The sequence below is a fragment of the Thermobia domestica genome, chromosome 2 (genome assembly GCF_964235325.1).
Source record: "Thermobia domestica chromosome 2, izTheDome1.hap1.1, whole genome shotgun sequence".
NCBI classification, from domain to species: Eukaryota; Metazoa; Arthropoda; class Insecta; order Zygentoma; family Lepismatidae; genus Thermobia; species Thermobia domestica.
The window spans coordinates 51442560-51462680 of record NC_137455.1 but is presented as its reverse complement, the minus strand read 5'-3'; the positions used below and the strand labels follow the sequence as shown (position 1 = coordinate 51462680).

General features: G+C 34.4%; 1 protein-coding gene across 2 annotated transcripts in view; it reads right to left on the bottom strand.

Moving 5' to 3' along the window:
• Positions 1-15139: 15139 nt before the first annotated feature.
• Ddc (aromatic-L-amino-acid decarboxylase) overlaps positions 15140-20121 on the bottom strand; it is a 113682-nt gene continuing 108700 nt past the window's right edge. For both annotated transcript variants that reach the window (XM_081741263.1, XM_081741270.1), the window contains exon 12: positions 15140-17792. In XM_081741263.1, coding sequence (XP_081597389.1) covers positions 17586-17792 — 207 coding nt within the window. In that variant the 3' untranslated portion in view covers positions 15140-17585. The remainder of the gene's footprint in view (positions 17793-20121) is intronic.

Below are 20121 nucleotides of genomic sequence, written 5' to 3'. Positions count from 1 at the left end.
AGTGTAATTAGTATGAGGAAGTAGTTTACTTACATCGTTGTATTATACTAATATAATATTGTAATTTAAGTTCATTGTATCGCACATATTATTGTAACAAGTATCTTATTATATGACCAGACGTTAACGACATACTTTAATAAATTTTCCAAAGCAAAACTTTATAACGGAGAAAATTATCCACTTTTCAATTTTTACCTTTTCCATAAAACTTGGCTAGTAGTGGGAAGTATGTATACTATATTACTGTTATTATTATTATTATTATTATTATTATTATTATTATTATTATTATTATTATTATTATTATTATTATTATTAACATTAAGAATGTCATCATAAATGTTTGCTTTGTTTTATTTAGGTTTCCACCTAGAATATGGGCTTCAGAACCCTCAGTAGCTCCTCGAACGAAAATAGGGCGGAAACATTTCACAAACATTACAATTAATAATTCTATTAACTTGGTCCAGATATTTATCAGGTGATCTCTTCTTTGTTGAAGATACAATCAGAAACAAAACTGAAATTAAGATCAATTGCGAAAGGATATACCAATACACACAAAAAGGAAGATTTAAAGAAACATAACATTATATTGAAGCAGTATGAAATGCTTAACCCTTATAGATTCCGGCTTTTTAAGATAAATTAGAGACTTTCAGTCAAGCGGCTACAGCATCATCTCTATTTATCATGGTTCATATCTCGTTTTCTTTTTACAAGAGAGCAACCTTTCAAATGGTACCATTCACATCTCCTTATCATGTCCCTGAGGCGGGAAATTTTGAGAGAAATCGGGATTTTTCTTTGAAAATACTTCTTTTTTTAAATTTTGAGCCCCTCTGGACTAGTGCTCTCAAACGGGTCGGGTCAGCTCGGGTCAACTCGGGTCGGGTTGTCGGGTCAGGCTACTCGGGTCGGGTTGTCGGGTCGGGTTATTCGGGTCGGGTCAGTTCACTTTGGTCAACTGAGTTTAGGTTGAGCTTAAACTCGGCTGGAGTCGAAAGCTGCTGTTTTTCACTAGCTGTCTAATTAAAAATAGCAATTTTCAATTGATTTTATAGAAACCATAAATCTATTTTGAACACTTGCAGCTAGTGTTTTTATGGTAAATGCTTATTTTTGTACTTGTGTGTACTTTAATTTTTAAATCTGGAAGATTGATTTTACCAATCGACTGTAATATTAATATCTACGCCAATATGGAGTCTGGATTTAGAACAAAAATAGAAGTTGTTTAAGCAAGGCCAAAAGAAAGATTGGATATGGACGACCAAACCCAAGCAGGGCCGCGGTGGCTCAGTGGTAGAGAAATTATCTCTGGTGCATGGTGTCCATGGTTCGATCCCAGCTTGTACTAAATAGGCTTTGTGGTGGAGAAACGCCGTGTAGTGGGTTTTCTCGGGTTCTCCTGTTTCCTCCCACTTTCTTCATTCCACCATTTCATTCATTTCTTATGGTCACCATATCCCTTAGCCTCGGTGCAGAATCGAGGGACCTTAAACTGAATATTTCATTTTATTTCACCAAGCCCAAGAACATCGATACAAGAACAAGATAAAGATTGGATATGGAAGACGAATTGCATAGTAATCTTGCTCTTGGCCTTGTTTTGGTGATCACGAAATAGCGATGAGCATATTTTCTTGCTTTCCGTATAGTATGAAAGACCATAATCAAAATCACACTTGGTCTTCATTTGTACCGATGAGGCGAGCATTCTTGGCTCTTGTATAGCATGAAAGAGCACCAAGACTACGAAATGCAGGACCAAGACTTGACTTTGCAAGACAAAGAATAAGACGCAGTATTGATGACCAAGACCCAGGGTGCGAATTGTTTGAATTTCATTTGTTGGGCTGAAAGTGATGAAATAAAATTAGTACTTTATAATTAATCATCATACTGTATTTTTAAATTTTAAATTACAAAATTCATATTATGTATCTTCTTACTTGCAACTATATATACTGTAAAATACGTTTTAATTACCGAGAAAGAAAAATCAAAGTGGCACCGGTCCCGGAATCATAAGAACCTATTTTGGAATGAAAGTTGAAGGGTTGGAAAAAATCACAGGTGTTCTCCCGTTTCCTCAACCCTCATCATTGTAGTTCAACGATTTCCTTTTGTCTCCGCCAAGAGACTCTTGCTACTGCCTTCCAAGACCCCTGCCGTCCGAGCAGGTAAGAACACTGACCTTAAAGAAAAATTTCGTCACATAGAACTAAAGCAAGAAAAAAATCCTCAGTTGGAAAAATCCTCGGACATTGGTATCAGTTATAAAAAGAAATAACCAAGCTTCAAAAGTGCCAAATATTCATTAAGATGCATATACAAATCCCCCGCTTGATCTAGCTAGTGGTTAACGTGTAAGACTTCGGTACACGTGGTCCGGGTTTAATTCCCAATGGGAGTGCATTTTGGCGTTTACCCAGTGTCGTGATCATAGTGCTTTTAAACGGGTCGGGTTGTCGGGTCTGGTCAGTCGGGTCAGCTCGGGTCGGGTTGACGGGTCAGGCTACTCGGGTCAGCTCGGGTCGGGTTGGGTCAATCGTGTCAGCTAGGGTCGGGTTATTCAAGTCGGGTTGTCGGGTCGGGTCAATCGGGTCAGCTTGGGTTGGGTTGTCGGGTCAGATCAATCGGGTCGGGTTGGGTCGGGTCAGCCAATTCGGGTCACGGGTAGGGTCGATCTTCAACATGACCCGACCCGATCCGTTGAGAGCACTACCCTGGATCCCCACTGTGTTAATGCAGAGATCTAAAACTCAACTGGAAAACACTAAGGGGTGCATTAAACGCCTGTACAAAATTTCAAGCTTTTAAGGGAAAAATATCAATAATCCCCACAATGCCCCCAGATTACTGTAACATGTTAAAATACCTTGATCTCAGGCAGAACATTTCCTGAGACATCCGTATTTATCCTAGAATAATAGTTTGCCCTTTATTATCTTCAGAATAAAACTGCCTTTCAAACGGACCCTTCACATGTCTCCATCATGTATCTCAGGCGGGAAAATCGCGAAAAAAGGGATTTTTTAAACCACAAAATCCCTTCAGTCCACCTTTTTGCCCCTCTGGATCCACCTTGTGCTAACGCAGAGATCCGAAAAAATCTAATAAATAGTACTCGGTGGACTGAATGTTTGTACAAAATTTCAATCTTCTAGGTGCGAAAGTAAACCCGCCAAGAAATAATGAAAATAGGCCTAACAAAAATATTTTTTTTTACAGTTATGATGTCATCACCTCCTATGTCTCGACGCAGGAAGGCGTGAAACCATACGTAACGTGTTCTACAGTGCCTCTAGACTTTTTTAAAAAAGTAAAAAGCTTTATTGGTTCTTTCTTAATGAATAATGAAGACGCTACTTTAGCACCTAAAAATAGGTACTAGAACTCCAAAGGGATTCAGATTATGAGACAAGAAAATTTTAACATTTGGATTGTAAATTTGGATGTATCATGACTTCTTGTATCTACTGACCAAATTATATTTAGTTAATCCTCAATATAATATGAATTTTATTTCTAATTTCTGTTTCTATCCTAGTCTGAAGGAAAACCTTCTTTGCGCACAGATTTTAAATCTAGCATTGTGGCAACGTTGGGCAAAAATCTGTGTTCAGAAAGACCAACAGAGATCTGTGCGCAATTCGGGATCTATAGTGTGCGCAATCCTGTTGCTCCCGTAATTAGTATATTAAAGAAAATATTTTGAAATTATCTCAAATTTTTATTTTTACACTACTCTTAGGTCATACTGTGATCTATTCGTTTCAAAATCAAAACATCATTTGTGGATTTGCGTTCTTCAAGGAGTAAATTTTGAAAGCCAAATTTAAAATCTGTTAAGTAATCACATAAGAGAAGCACTGTCATATTATGTTGAGCGCTGTTCTGTTGACCAATTTATTTCCTTATATATGTTTTGACATCAATACTCCTTGTGTGTGTGTGTGTTTGTGTGACAGACAATTCTTCTAAACAGCTCTATGTATTTTCTTCTATGAATGGTATGACGAGGTGTGTTCAAAATATATGGTGAATAATTTTATTAGAAGCAAAATAATAAGCTTACATGGAATTTGATTTAATCTCCTTCAAAAGTACTGTCCTTGGCTAGCAATGCACTTATCTCAACGTTGAATCCATGACTAGAAGCATTTCTGGAAGGATTCTTTTGGAAGGGTGTTCAGCTGCTCTGTTGTGGTCATCTAAATGTCAAAAATGGTGTCCAAACGTTTTCCTTTAAGCAACGTTTTAACTTTTGGAAAGAGCCAGCAATCGCATAATGCTATATCTGGACAGCACAGCGAATGTGAACAGACAGGGATATTTTTTCGGCCAAATACTTGCGGATAAAAAGCAAGGTGTGCCACGGCGCGTTTTCGTAGTGAAGAAGGAAACCATTTTCCCATGTAATCGGCTGTTAAAATGCTTTTCACGGACTCATACGAGATGTTTAGTTCTTCGGAAAGCTCTCAAATAGTTATTCGCCTGTTTGAACAAATCATTTGTGCCACTTTTTGCACGTTTTCATCTCTTTTTTTTTTTTTTAACGTCGAAGGACGTCTCGATCGTTGCTCGTTTTCAACCGACTCTTTGCCGCTTTTGAATCGCTTATACCACTTTTAAACAGTCTTTAATGCCACCGCTTCATCTCTATACACTGATTTTAACATTTCGTGGGCTTCTTTGGCACTTTTTTTTTTTAGCTTAGAATAAAACTTAATGTTGGCGCGCGACACACTTAAAACGTTCTTACTCTTCTGCCTCTGGAAGCCAACTAACATGTTATAACTAGGGATGGGCAAAACCGGTTTTTATAAAACCGAAAATCGGTTTATATAAAAACCGAAACCCGAAAAACCGACATTTCGGTTTTCTCCAAAACTGGTTCGGTTTTTCACCAAAACCGGTTTCGGTTTTCTCCAAAACCGGTTCGGATTTTCACTGGTTTCGGTGAAAACTTTTCGAAAAAACACAGAACTATTTCTGTGGAAATGGATTCGGTTTCCAGAGAACAACGAAACACCATTCTGGTCAGAAATAGAACAAATTTTGGAAAAAACCGGAATCGGTTTCGAAGAAAACCGAAACCGGATCAAGTGAAAAACCGAACCAGTTTTGGAGAAAACCGATAACCGGTTTTGAAGAAAACCGTTTTTTTGAAAATTTTCAAAAACGTGTTTCGGTTTTTTTTAAACCGGTTTTTGTGCCCACCACTAGTTATAACTCGTTGAAACTCGACACTGATTGTACCAAACGTTTAGGCTACCGAGCCTACTAGTTGAAACGGATACAACATCGATAGATGGCACTGTGCAAGTACATTCACCGTACTTTTTAATCACACCTTGTATATAGTGGAGTATTTTTTGTTGCCTCTTTTCATGCTTTACGTTATAGTTTAAAATATTAAGACTTTCTTCTACTTGTATTTTATTATTCAGAGAACACAGAATCTTCATATTGTCTCTAGTCATAAGGTAAGTTCTCAAAAGTAATTATGATGAAGCTAAATTTCAAACACTTCATTATTTATTATCAATTTAGGTTATAATTTTGCCTTTAAACAAAATAATATGTTTATACTTTTCATAAAGCACTTTACCTAGAAAACTGAGATTATGATAAATACAGAGGTATTCAATAATAAGCTCCGTCGTAGATATTTTTGAGAACTCTTCTAAGGTTAATAGTTAATATTAATATTCCATTAACTGTTTGAGTTAAAGACTAATACCAGAAGATTAAAGATCAAATTATTTTCATAACATGATAATATGCAGAAAATTCCATTTATTTATTTTTTTTATTTGATATGTTTCTAGATATAGAAGAACATTTTACAATAAAAACATTAACAGAGGAAGGAAGTTAAGCATGACTTATTTGCAACGTTTTTTTGTAGAAAACTTTCACCAGGAGACAAAACAAAATGTGAGGAGCCACATTGGTACAGTCACGAAAGAAAGTATTATTCAGTTGACAAAATTTCTTTTCCTATAACTCAACAATAAATTAACCTATAAGAATACCGATTTTGGCAAGTTGTCAAGTTATAACTATCCTAAGGATAGCAACAAAAATATGCAAGTTAATTCATTTGTTCCCGAGTTATTGGCAAAAGAAAATTTCTCAACTATCAAATATTTTCTTTTCCATGTGGACACTATCTTGATATATTGACAATATCAATTTAAATTTTGTTACCTCTGTAGAATAGGGGCGGAAAGTATGTCTGAAAGATACACTGCTTATATGTATTACACTCCCACACTCGCATAGTAGGATAGAGGATAATTCTGGAAAGTCGGCAGTCAAATTCGAACTAGGAGAAATCTATTGTTCACTAAGTGATAAATATTTATGGAACCAGCTGCGGTATTTAAAATGAATTGTAAAGATTTTGATCTGTGTTAGTAAGAATTCTTTATTATTATTATTATTATTATTATTATTATTATTATTATTATTATTATTATTATTATTATTATTATTATTACAAGAAAACTGTCAAAAAAAAATTATATCAAAAATTTCCCTTGAAGTTGTTTCATAATTATTCACCTGCCGAGGAAAAAACAAATCTCGACGAACTTCGGAAACATCTATGAGGGGATTTCAAGGGAAGCGTAAGATACGATTCTGTTTTAAAGAATTGGAAACAATCCAATAGACACTGGTATACTACACAAATAGTGAAGATTGCCAAAATGTCCTGTATATTCTATGACTTCCAGAAACAAGAAGTCTACGATGTTTATTTTTTCATTGGAAGAGATGTATAGAACAGTTGAAGAAAAGATGGTATGAAAAAGTGTCTTATCACTTTGAAATTATAAACAATGATATAAATTTTAATTTCATGAGGCCGAGATAGGTGATAAATTTCCTCATCAAATTTTGCTTTTTGTATTTAAAAAAAAATGAAGAACAAATGCAAAACATAATGATGAAAATACAATGATACATGTTCATACGGTCTATCAAATATCAACATAAATGAATAACAAGAAAATTAATTATTCACTAACGAAGCTGAACATACACCATATGCCTATCAGGATGCTTTAAATAAATGCTTAAATATTGTAAAACTTCTTTGGTAAGTAGAGCTAGATTAATAAAATAGAGACGGGAATCGTCTACCACTACAGGTTTGTTTATGAGATCTTCCCCTCGACCTGACGGTCTCGGGAAGGAATTCTCAGTAGCGTGTTATGTGAGTTGTAGGACACACACTACTCCGCTGCAAGTAGAGGAGGTTAAGATTCCCGTCAAAGCTCCGCTGTAAGCCAGGCCGAGTGGTGGTTAGGATTTTCCCGCTGCTCCAGTGCAAACAGCAAAGAGAGGTAAATTTTACAAACCGTTAGCTCCGCTGCAAGCTAAGACTTTGCGGAAGGGAAGGTACCTCAGACTCCACTGCAAGTCTGTAGAGGGGAGACCAATCGAAGACTGGTATTGGTCCGCTGGTTGTTGTCCAATATATAGGTGTCCCAGAGCGGCGGTGGTTCTACTGCTCTCCTGTCGTCATGTAATTTGTAGGAGTTGCTGGGTCCATCGTCTGCTACTCGTAGTAATCCAATGTGGTGTAGTACTCCGTCCCAAATCCATGTGGTGATGTTTATAAACAGAAGCGTAAGGCATTGTTTGTATATAGAAGCACATGGTCCATTACAATATACTGAAGACTATTTCTTTTTTCTACTACCTCGTGAGAAGTTGCATGGAACAGGCTTCAATTTATCTCCTCTAGATGAGTAAATATTGCATTTAGTTTTAGAGTAGTAAAGAATTGTTTGTCAATAATAAATCAATTCCTTCTAGTACATGTAATATTTCCTTATTGATAGTGATATCAATATATTGATGTTCTGTATTAAAAACTGAATCAAAATTCTATCTATGGAATATTCCAGGACGGCTAAGAATTCTCGACATTGCTCATAATTATTTTGTATTTCTTGTAGTAACTTTTTTCTTTCTTTTCATTGAAATAGAATTTTCCTAATTTGATTTGATTTGATTTAATTTTTAGTTTAGCGTCCTTTTCAGAAGAAGACTGTATAAGACGTGAATCTACAGCTTAGTAGTACTCCTAAACGTGTTTTCTAGTACTAATATTATGAGTAAAATTGCTGTAAACATATTCTCCAATTGATTGAAATTTATATAGCGCAGTAAAATCTCTCTCTTTTTTTTTTTTTTTTTTTTTTTTTTTTTTTTAACCATCTAATTTCCTCTGATACACCAAAGAAACACTAATGTATAGTTTACAAATAAACAAAACCAACTTTTCCGCTTAAGATCAAGATCAAGATCGAAGGACAACATTATTCGAGAAAAGGACAGGTTAGTCACTTTTGTGTCCTATGTATGTCAATAAAAAGCTCCTAATCCTTATGGAGCTCTAATTATTTTTATGTTTTTCTAACCTATTTCTCCCAATTTCGGGGTTTTCTCAATTAATATTCATAGATAGCAAGAAACAATGTAGTTCATCTTAGAGAACAATGCTTATAGTATATGAGGGACATTCTGTAAGTTTTGCAATAGAAAATTGTGTAAGATAATATTTTTTTTTAACAAACGAGAGTTGTATAAAACTAGAGAAAAGAAGAAATTCGGCAGTGCTGGAATAGAATTTTCACGCATAAGAACTATTTCGAATTGTCTGTGACTTCTATCTTAGTTTGGGGGACAAAGAGCAATTAGCAATCATGCAGTCATGAGCAATCAAGATTAGTTTTTGGGAACAACTAATTTCAATGGAAAATGAAAGCCTGTGAAATACACCATGGGATAAAAAGATTTCAGACATTGTGACTGTCAACCTGTCAAGGAACAGAGTTTCCAAAGATACAAGATTAACTATTACGAAAATAGAAGAGCCCTTAAGTATTTCATTGTCATCAGCGTATGCAGTTTCACACGAAGAACTAAAATTGAAGTATGTGGTTTTGCCACGGATTCTCCGTTAACTGTCACATTTCCAAAAGACAGTCAGAATTGCTAATGACACACTTAGGAATTCTAATGATAATTCTACTTAAACAATACAGATTTATGCAATTCCTGCATACCACTTACATTTCCCACCTTTAGTCTCTTCCCTGGAGTCTTTGTCCGGAGGCTTAAAACAGGAAACAGAAGAATAAAAACATTAGGGGAAAATAAAACGAACTGTTTTACCATAATAGAGCAGTGCTGAATTCATTTTGTCAAAAATATAAAACACACATCAAAAGAGGACACGCGGATTGCGTTGCGACGCGATTAGTTTGCCTGGTAGTGATAAATTGTTCTCCTGTTTGTATTTTCATCATTATGCCAATGGTGTACGAGATTTGTAATTACTTCTCCCTATTTATTACTTAACCATTCCCTGTCTAAATTTAACTTTTTTTTTAATGAATAAGCAAATTTTCAAACACTAGTTTTTTTTTTTTTTTATTTATTTTATTTTATCTTTAGCCTCCAATAAAATATTTGAGTCTTCTATTCTGTGTTGAGTTTCTTTTAAAAGTTTCGATAGACCTGACATCGGATTTTGTGTTTTAGCATCACTAACTTGTTCCTTAACACGTACCGTGAGATTTCTTTTAATTTTGTCTCGTAGCAACTCTCGTGGCAACCGCATTTTATTTCATAGATACTTGATTTTTTCATTGGGATCTGTGTAATAACTTCTGAATTGGGTGATGTTCTTAAATTTTGGAGGGCTCCAAAGCAGTACGAAAACCATAGTCTGTCAACATCGTCTTCAATGCTTTTTTTTTTTTTTTTTTTAAGTAATTCCAGCTATTTTGGTTTATTGATTTCGATTATCAAAACGTATGTTCCTCCTATCCTGGTTATATCAATTTATTAATAATAGAACTGGATACCAATTCACACTGCCCAGCTTCAATAAATGGTCGATGTCTTATCACTGGCCTTGTCAGCTTTTAAGTATTAGGGGGGACATGCTAATTTCACATATGCAAATTATTTCTTTACTGTACACTATTGTTTGGTTTCGTTTAATTTGATAAAAGAAATTTTTTTATCGTAACTCATATAGTACAAACAAAACTGTCAATCATAAGGATACAAGTACACAGGGGCGGATTGGGAGATATATCCTCCAAAATACGAAAAAAAAAGTTTAAAATGTTGGATTGTAAAATAAGGAAAAAAATAATACTCTATGAAAACGAGCAACATTGCTGTCTAATATATAATGAAGTACTACAAAGAAGTAACATAACAAGAATCTAATAAATTAGCTACTATATCAGAATATATAGATATGTATACACAACCTTTATGGCGAACTCCTTGATATGTCCGTTTCAAGTTTTAACCATGTTATTTTATTCGAACCCCATTTAAAATTGTAGAAGAAATTAAGCATTGATTTGGGATTTAAGATTGTCAACTCTCACCAATTGCCTATGATATGGGTCTGCCTTAAACTAGCAGTAATATTACAGGACCTAGCGATAAAATACCGAGTTGGCAACCTTCGACATGACACAGAAAATTATTGGGTAGGAACTTTCCAGACTCTCTATAAAATATCAACAAACTAGTTATATGCTGTATTCTTAATCTTTATGCTTTCTCTGTAGCATATGCGTCAAAATTTACTATCTATGGGTGCAAATAGCAAGCAAAACATGGAAACAAGCAAAAACAATTAATGAACCGAATTCAGAAGCTCCCAGCGTGAAAAGCTGTGGAACACAGACCCTTTTCTCGACCCGGGCTTTTGGCCAAACTCGGCCACCGAATATAGCGATATCTATTAATTAGATGATGGGCTACTTACTCATAAAATTTAGTTTAGATCCGGAAAGTTGTTACCGAGAAATAAAGTACCACACATATATTCACATACACAGACATACACCTGGAGTGAAACTACAAGCTTCTGCCGTCGAGAGCCAAAAAGAAAGTTAAAAATATTGCTGAGCTGCTGCTGCTGCTGCTGCTTAGCTTACATAACACTCAAAATTTCAAGTTTGATCCACACCTATTCTCGCACAGATCTATTTTGTGCAAATCCCTATCACCAAACTTCGTGCCATAATCACATTATAGCCTATATAATTATGTATGAGCTCTCCTTGATGTGTTTCAGGCTACGCGACTGTCTCCTTATATACAAGTATCTCGAACTACTTCTTCACATCTTACTAAAGAAGACAACAATAAGTTAGTTACTAGTATCCATGCTAAACTCACCTCGGGCACAATATATCCATTATAAATCCGCTCATTTAGCAGACTAAAGCAAATGCTTGGAAGAACTTCTTTTTACGTACCATTTGACTTAATTCTTTTTAATTAGACTTATATAGAGAGATAGATTGATAATTTATTGAAGCTTAGAGTACGAATAGGTATCCAGTTTCATTGTTAACATATTAGAATAACCAGGTTAGGAGGAACTCACGTTTCGAGAAACCTCAACCCAAAGTCAATGAACCAAAATGGATGGGACTACCTATTTTCCCAGATTAACAACAGCATTAGAGATTTTTACACAACATGGTTTCCGTACTGCTTTGAAGAGAACATCACCCAATTTAAGAGTTACCACATAGACTCCTAATGAGAGATCAGGTATCTATGAAATAAAATGCAGCTACCACGTGACAAGACTAAAGTAACATGTTAGGGTTGCTAAAGCAGATTGTCTTGTCTTGTCTTGTCTTATGTCAACTCTGTCGCAACACTGAATTGAAACTCAACATAAAACAGAAGTTTCAAAAATTTTATTGAGGCTAAAAATGAAATCGAAAGACGTGTTTGAAAATTTCATTTTTCATTTTAAGAAAACATAATTAAATTTAGACAAGGGATGGTTGAGTAATGAATGGGAAGCAGTGAATACAAACTTGAACGACATTGACAATAAAAGTATCAACATGAGAACAATTCATTACCAAAGAACAAAAGAATCACAAATTAATCCCGCAATAATGCAATACGCATGCCCTTAATTTAATGTACGGGTTCTATGTTTCTGACAGGTGTTTCAAGCGTTGCTTTACAAGTCCGGTCCTTTTATTTTTTCCTGATTTTTTTCTCTTTTTTCCATCCTCCTAACTATGACTAGGGGAAAGTCAAAAGCTCGGAAGAACAAATGGTATTCAGGAATTGCATATTTCAGTAAGTAGAACAATCATAACTGTTCGTGAAATTTTAGACATGTTGAACCGAGATGGACATTAGATTATTTAGAAGATTGTTGTTGATAATAAGACTTACATACCAGTTTATAACTGCCGATCTCATCAGTAAAGTAGTATATGGATCCATAAAGACGGCCCAATAGCAACAACTGTTCAAACACTGAATAGTGAAGGAAGTCGTGTATGTTCTTAAGTAGAATTGGATCTATCCCACAATTAAATTTTGCAACTTTTCACTTTGCACTTTGCAATTTGCAGCCAGGTTTTCCGTTCCGCGGAAACTAAATACTGTGCAGTGAAAAGTACAAAGCACAAAATGAAAACATGCAAAAGTTTTGCAGAAATTTCTTATATATTCCGCCATCATGTTAAAACTAAAAAGGCAAAGCGAGAGAGAGAGAGAGCGAGAGCGAGAGCGAGAGAGAGAGAGAGAGAGAGAGAGAGAGAGAGAGAGAGAGAGAGAGAGAGAGAGAATGTCGTATTTTGCAAAGACAAGTTTCGCTCTGAGTAAGAGCCATTGTCGTTTCTGAAAGGTATCGTTAGTTATATTCATGAAGTGCGGGTGATATCTTTTAAAGTCTTTAAAGATAGGATCACCTTTCACAGCATGCATTTATTTAAAGAATGCTTTTCGCTTGACAAGTGAACAAGTAAAATTTTTGTTGGAGCACATTTGACTGGATTTACAAAGAACAAAACAAAGTATCTTCACAGCAAGAGTTCTTTGTCTTTGACTTGCTCTGCAGTTTAGCGTCCCTTCGAGCAGCGAGGCTATATGAGACGTGGACATACAACTTAAAGTGGAATCCGAACCACATGAGCTCCCGCCTAGATGACTGTCTTTATAGCTAGGAAATGATGCTCAAGTGCGTGATGTCAATTTATTTTACCTTGCAATAAAATAGTTACCATGGCAGACGTCTACCAGAGAAACATATATGCTCGTATGGTCGTTGTTTAAAATATTTCTCTGTTTGCAACCTCGTGTTTCTCTGATAGATCTTTCCGCAGATATCTGCTTGATTAACTGTCATACCCAAACCTACCTAATGTGTTTTATAAGCTTGCAAGAGTTAACGGAATTTATGCAAGAATTATTGTATCAAAAGAATAAGAGACTTCTTGTATTAAAAAAATAATAATGCTTAAATTTTTACAATATTCCAAGTTCCTGTCATACTCCCCTGCATTGTAAAGAATGCTCACTCACATATCTCATGTCTTTTCCTATCATGACAATTTTCAAAATGTAAATATTGTATTCCACTCATCTAACTGCATCAGATGAATTACTTGAATACTACAACGATTAACATAACTTGATCTATGGTGTAGTTATTGTACAGTACAATTATTATTACTTTATTTACTACATCATTGAAAAATAAATCCAACTATATATTCTAAGTTACAACTATTTTATTTTTCAATTACGTTCATAATTCGTAACTCATATTTTGTCCAGATGTTAAGGAAAAAGCTAACTGAAACAGGTTTTATTAAACCAAAACTTTTTCACAGGTCTTACACTTCAATCACACGAAAGCAATCAACTTCAATATACAATTGGTTCTTTGAAAATACTTTGCAATTTACAGTCGCGTAACATCTAATTGCAAAGTTCTTAAGAATGATAGTGGATTATAAAAAGTTATATTTTGCAAAATTTGCAAAGTTAAAAGTGTGGAGTGAAACGTTGCTAAGTTTAACAGTGGACTAGACTCCACTAGTTGCAGCAATTTGACACAAGAACTGAATACTGTTGTGGCTAACTGGGACTCCATGGTATATTCATCACTAGTTCTTGCATAACTGAAAATCTAGCATTATTCTTCAATTGTGGTAATTCTTCTTCACTGCAAAGTTTCTATAGACTAACCATGTTAAAATAACAAGGATGTATCTTAGTAGAATAATCTCTATCTGCTAATTCTTCTTCAGACAACGCCAGTTTCTTATTGTCTTGCCCATGAATCCAAAATGGCGTCTCATTTTCGATTAAAAAAAAAAAAATCAATAATCGACCGAAGCCTATAGAAGTCCGGTGTTCCTTTTCAGAAAGTACAGATTTTTAAATAATTTTACCATGTTTTTGATCATACAACAAACTCACTTGATTCTTGGTTATCATTCAACTGTAAGAAGTATTTGACAAAAGGACAGCTTGATTTGAAAGAAAAAAGTTAACTAAAATACAATAGTTTTCAATAGTGGTCCTAGCAAATAACCCTCCCTTAGAACAAATTGAACATTCATAACTTAAGAGAAATTAATTAGGAGCCCGAAATAATTTTGTATATATACTACCAGATTTCAAAAAATGCCAGTAGCAGCTACAAGAACCTTTCCACCCTTTCCTGAGCTTGTTCTCAGAACGTTTCACTCAACTATAATAAACGTATCACTAGAACACGAACTTCTATGACCTGAGAAGTTTGTAAATATGTATGGATTTATACCCTAAGAAATGGCAACGATATGACTTTACACAACGAAACTTCACACTACCAGAACACTTGACTCAGCATCTTGGAGCTATGCTCAGTGATGCCAAGTTCTCTAACAAACTCCAACAAATGTCAAACCTCTCTACTTGAAGCGTATCTATACGCTCAGTATACAAACGTGACGAATTTTTTCACAGTAGCAGCGATGATTTTAAGGGCACATATTAGTTCCTAAGTGAAGTCTCGACCCGACTACGGTAGGTCCCATAATTTTGGAGCTATGGGCCATTAAAGTTAGTTTTTTCATGTTTTCGGCACCCTAATAACTTCGAGATGGCGGATTTCTGCACCCAGGTTGGTCTATACTTTTTGCCTTATTTTGGTATCATGAATCACCTCCCAAACCGTTATCGGTTTTGAAACACCATGCATATAAATAAATTGTTTTAAAACTATTTGTCCTCAATTTTACACCTAGAAATAACTATGTGCCACTTGCTGTTTTAAAAGTTCATTTTATTTGACTTCCTAGTAATTTTTAACATACTGCAATTCTCTATTTATAAATATACATGATTACAGATGAAACATTACTGCACATTTTTTTTTTTATTATATATAGTTGTAACTGCTTTTCAACTTTGTATTTCAGAGTTAATTTTCAAGTTTGAAACACGATTATACAAGTTTTGAGTACTATTATAATGGTTTAACTTCTCTATTAACAACAAAGATTGCTTATTGCACAAACCAATGGAAGCAAAGTACATTGCTGATTATTGTCTTCTACAGAGAACTTACATATATTTCAATTCTATATACATATTTTGGTTTTTCGCAGGGAAGGGGGAAAGATGTAAACACTGCTCTAGAGTTGATAGGTGTGTAGATAAAGTAATATATTTTTTTTTCAGATATTGTAATAATATTTCCCCCTATTCTTAGTTGGCCCCATCAATTCACCCTGTACTCCGAAAATATTTTGCGACAGTGTTGAAATTACTAATAATTTTACTAAACTATTACAAAATGAAAAAGATGAATACAATTCTTTATCTTTTTTCTTTGTACAGATAGATAAAAACTTATTAACTTATTTTCATATTTTACCTATAACAAGATTAAATATATTCATAGACATTAGTACCGGGTGTCCCACATAAAACCGGTACGCCTCACGTGCCGGTTAGTCATCTCTAGTTAAATTGCTTGTGGGGTGACAACACTGTCTCGAAAGTTGGTTACACTGCATTTTATCGGAAAGTTGAGTGCAGGAGTGTGTTCGTGCATCAGTTGTTGTGAGAAGCTCGTATTGTTGAGTAGTAGTTGTGTGTTTAATCAGTACTAGTGGTAACAAATAACATTTGTGACAGAAATGGGGAAGTTTGCATTAGAACAGCAAATTGGTATTGTGGAATTTTACATAAAGACAGGCTCCATCAAGGAATGTAAAGAAATGTTTCAAGCAAAGTATCCTGGCAGGAGAAATTAACATCACGCCTGCAGAATTACAGTGTGTTGCTGGTAACGTCATCAAAAGAGGTCAGCGATGCCTAGATGCAAAGGGCTACCACTTCCAGCATCTCTTATAAACAGATAACTGTTTAACGTTACTATTATCTGTTCGTTGTAGTTAGTTCATTGTTGCTGTTGAAGTGTTACTTGAATCTCGTACGTGAAGCGTACCGGTTTCATGTGGGACACCCTGTATAAAATGATTCCATTGTATACTCAGCTTAAACTAAATGTGAAAAGAGAGCATCAATTGTTAATGTATTTTCTTCAGTATTATTATGGAAGATGTGTACTTCTGATTCTTGAAAAACCATTCGACTGCTAATATACATATTTATGAACGTAAGAAGAAATACAAAATATACTCTTCAAATTTCAATTTTGTTATTTATTGTTATTAATATAATAAAGGTACTGGAAACTATTCTATTAATTTTTTCATGTCTTTAACATTATTTTCCATCATTTTCAATTTTTGCATAAAATACGTTTTAACATGCCCTATCATTAAGTTCAATTACCTTAAGGGTAATTAAAAATTGGAAGACTAGTAATTTAATTTTTCTATATGAAATTTCATCTCTTATAAAAGAATATGAACTAAAATAAATAAAAAGTTATTTATATACACAATGAAATGTCAGATAACACTAAAAATTTATATTAGAAAAAATTAAGTTATTAGTTTTATCAGGAACTCGGGGGAGTGAAAGGGGATTCGTATGAAAATGAATTTGAAGTGATTTAAATAAATATGAAAAATAATGTAATCAAGATACCAAATTACAGTGCTGAAAACTACTTATTGCAAACTTTCATACTGAATCAAAGATTCATTCAGAAGATTTGAATTACTAAAAAATTACAACATACTAAATATGTACAGTATAAAACGAATATTATATTGTTCAGAGTACACTTTTTTTAAATTAAAATAGCCTACATTAGTTTGTCAGTATTAAAAAGAAAAATAACTATCATAGGACTGAATTAATTTTGTACCCATGTTAACGACATTTGTAACGAAACAAGTATATTATAATTTGGCTAAACTTCAAGATTTATATTGATTCACAGAAGCATTTTTTATAGTAAGCAATTAGGTTGAAGGTTTCCACACATAGTTATTTCCAATTTTGATATACGTTACACACAAAAACACAAACTTTATAATTATATCACACTTTTAAATTTTGTTCTAGCATGGGAGCTTTGCTTTTAAGCTTAGGAACTACTATAGCATATTTTATTATATATATATATATATGTTTTCTCTTTAAAACGCATTATGTACACATCAAATAATTTAATATACATGGTTGACTCAGTAACTGTTTTCAGCTTGCATAAGTGTCAGAATAATTTCTTGCCTTCAGGACTGAGGACATGATAATAACCCACAGCCCTTTTTCCACATAGCCCGCAATCATTTGCCTGGTTCTGCTTCATGCAACACGTCTTCGGCTAAAGCTTGAATTTCTTCCCAAGCATACTTGACGTCATGGGATTCAGTGTATCTGGAACATACGGCGAATCGTAGGAAGTAAGTGTTACCGATCTTTGATGGAACCAAATGGATTTTACCGTTGTGATTGATCCTTTTCAGAAGAATTTCATTTCTTTCGTTTGAACCCTGTAAAAAACAAATATATACATGTAAAAATTAAGTTCATATAAACTATCAGGTGATTATGAACATCGATTTTTATAGACACATTAGTTATGAAGTTGTAAATACAAATTATACTTAACACTTACTGTTACTATACTATGTTGTTTTAAGAAGCTTTAATATTCGAATTAATTTAATATCTTGATGGACTGAAAGAAGTTGTTTCTTAAGCATGTGCTTCATTTCCTCCGTTAAAGTTACTAGTTGCTGCTATCACACAGAGAAACAAGAGAAACTTTTATTTTTTCGCTATCTCGTACGGCTTTTAAGCTATAAAATTCAGTATTAAAACATGAAGCGACAGATTTCTCATATTTCAGTCTTCATAGTATAGATTAGAAATGAGATCAACCTATTCTTGGAACTAAATTCACATTAAAATAAGACAAAGTTTCTCGATATCGATTACATCTGGATATCGTGTTTTATCTATGGGCATCAACATTGACAACTGAAGTGGTGGAAGAAATCTAAATTTTTCGATATTAAAGAGAAAGCATAACTGAAAACAGAACCTAGTCTTAGAATATTGTAAAGTTCTGCTAAAGCAGGTAGTAAGTAGAGCAATCACACACGTGAATCTTTTTCTCCCACCGCCAGTTTTACTATAAAGCAGGGGCTTTCAAACACTGTGGCGTACCACCCTCAGGAGGCGGTGAAGGTAGTCAGGGGAGGCGCAAGTACCTTTAAATAAAGATCCTACAATGGAACCTATTTACGTATAATGCAACACCATACTTAAATCTGCACCCTCCTCCTTTAGTAAAACGTTCCGGACTAAGCCTTTGTATCACTTCTGTTCCACATACGATCAGGGATGACCCTTTCACCTTTGGCTTAAACATGTAAAATGCTTGTTAGTTGCCCACTAACAATATTCTACTTTATCTCTGTAGAGTAATGAAGTTATGTCTTCTTAAAGGTCTTCAGAATTTCGCACGACTATGTTAGCTGAATTTTTCGCTCTCTTAATTTTCTATTATTATTTTTGGGACGATCCTTGAGTTTTAATTTTTTCTAAAGTGCTACCGCCATTCACGAATAGTCTTATTTCCTATTGACTTTGCTCCACATGTAAATGTGTGCTTTTATTATATAAATTCCCTATCGGCACGTAGTTTTCAATTTTAACACTTACCACAATTTATAATTATTAACACCGGTTAATAACATTAAAAGTAGTACTTAGAGTGTACAATGTAAATCACCTGTGTTAATGAGAGATATTTTCATTAGTGATTAATAAATGAAACAGTCTATCACAGTGATAGTCTTTCTTTTAGGGACACATATATTTATGTTGTTGACACATTTCACTTTTGACAGGGGAGGCGCGTTCAGATTATGGTGGTTCAGGGGAGCCTCAACTGCAAAAAGTTTCAAATCCCCTGCTATAAAGTTTCCAGATATAAAATAGTATAATATAATTTTCTCTATAAAAAGTATAAGGTATTCTAATAACTGAGTAAAATAGGTGTTCCAATGCCCAAGTAGCCTAGGGAAGGATCCTCACAGAGTTCCTCCTGAACTAAATGGGGGTGGAGTTAGGATTCTCAATGCTTCAAGTAAGCATAAAGAAGTTGGAAGACCACAGAGCTCTAAGGAAGTTAAGTGAGTGAGGTTAGGAACTTCGCCGAGTTCCAAGCAAACTAAGTGGGAAGGATTTAGGAGGCCTTAGAAGCTCCAAGCAAGCTAAAAGACTTGGGTTAGGTTTGACTAGACAAAGATTGACACCAAACGTAGCTCTTGGTTTTATAGCTGTTCCAGTGTAGCGGTGGCGATGGTGATCCTTCACCAAATGGTTAATGGTGTCACTGGTGCCACTGTAGTAGGACGCACCTGGTGGTGGTTATAAACACAAACATGTGTTGATTGTAAATAAAGCCATGGGCAGGATATTACAACATTGTATCGTATATATCTTACCGTTTTTGTTCTACGAAGATCCGGTATCGAAACCAGAAGAAACGACTTTTTACAACTCCCGGTTTCAGAATAAGGATTAGACTCAGAATTGCATTTATTACAGGGACATTTAAATTAATATGAAAGAAAAAAGCTTCTCACTCTCTAATTACCATTTTTGCTCCTTATGAATAGATATTGAAGATTGCAATGAATTTCAACCTTTTCCAGTTTTAGTACAGTCAGAGACAAAAGTTCTTTCCGTTTGGTAAAATTTATTTTGGTAATAACGGTGGTGTAGCTGTAACGTACAGAAAATTACATTTCGTTTTTCAATTTACTGAAAACTGTACTCAAATTATCCTTCCATTCCAAGTTACTTACG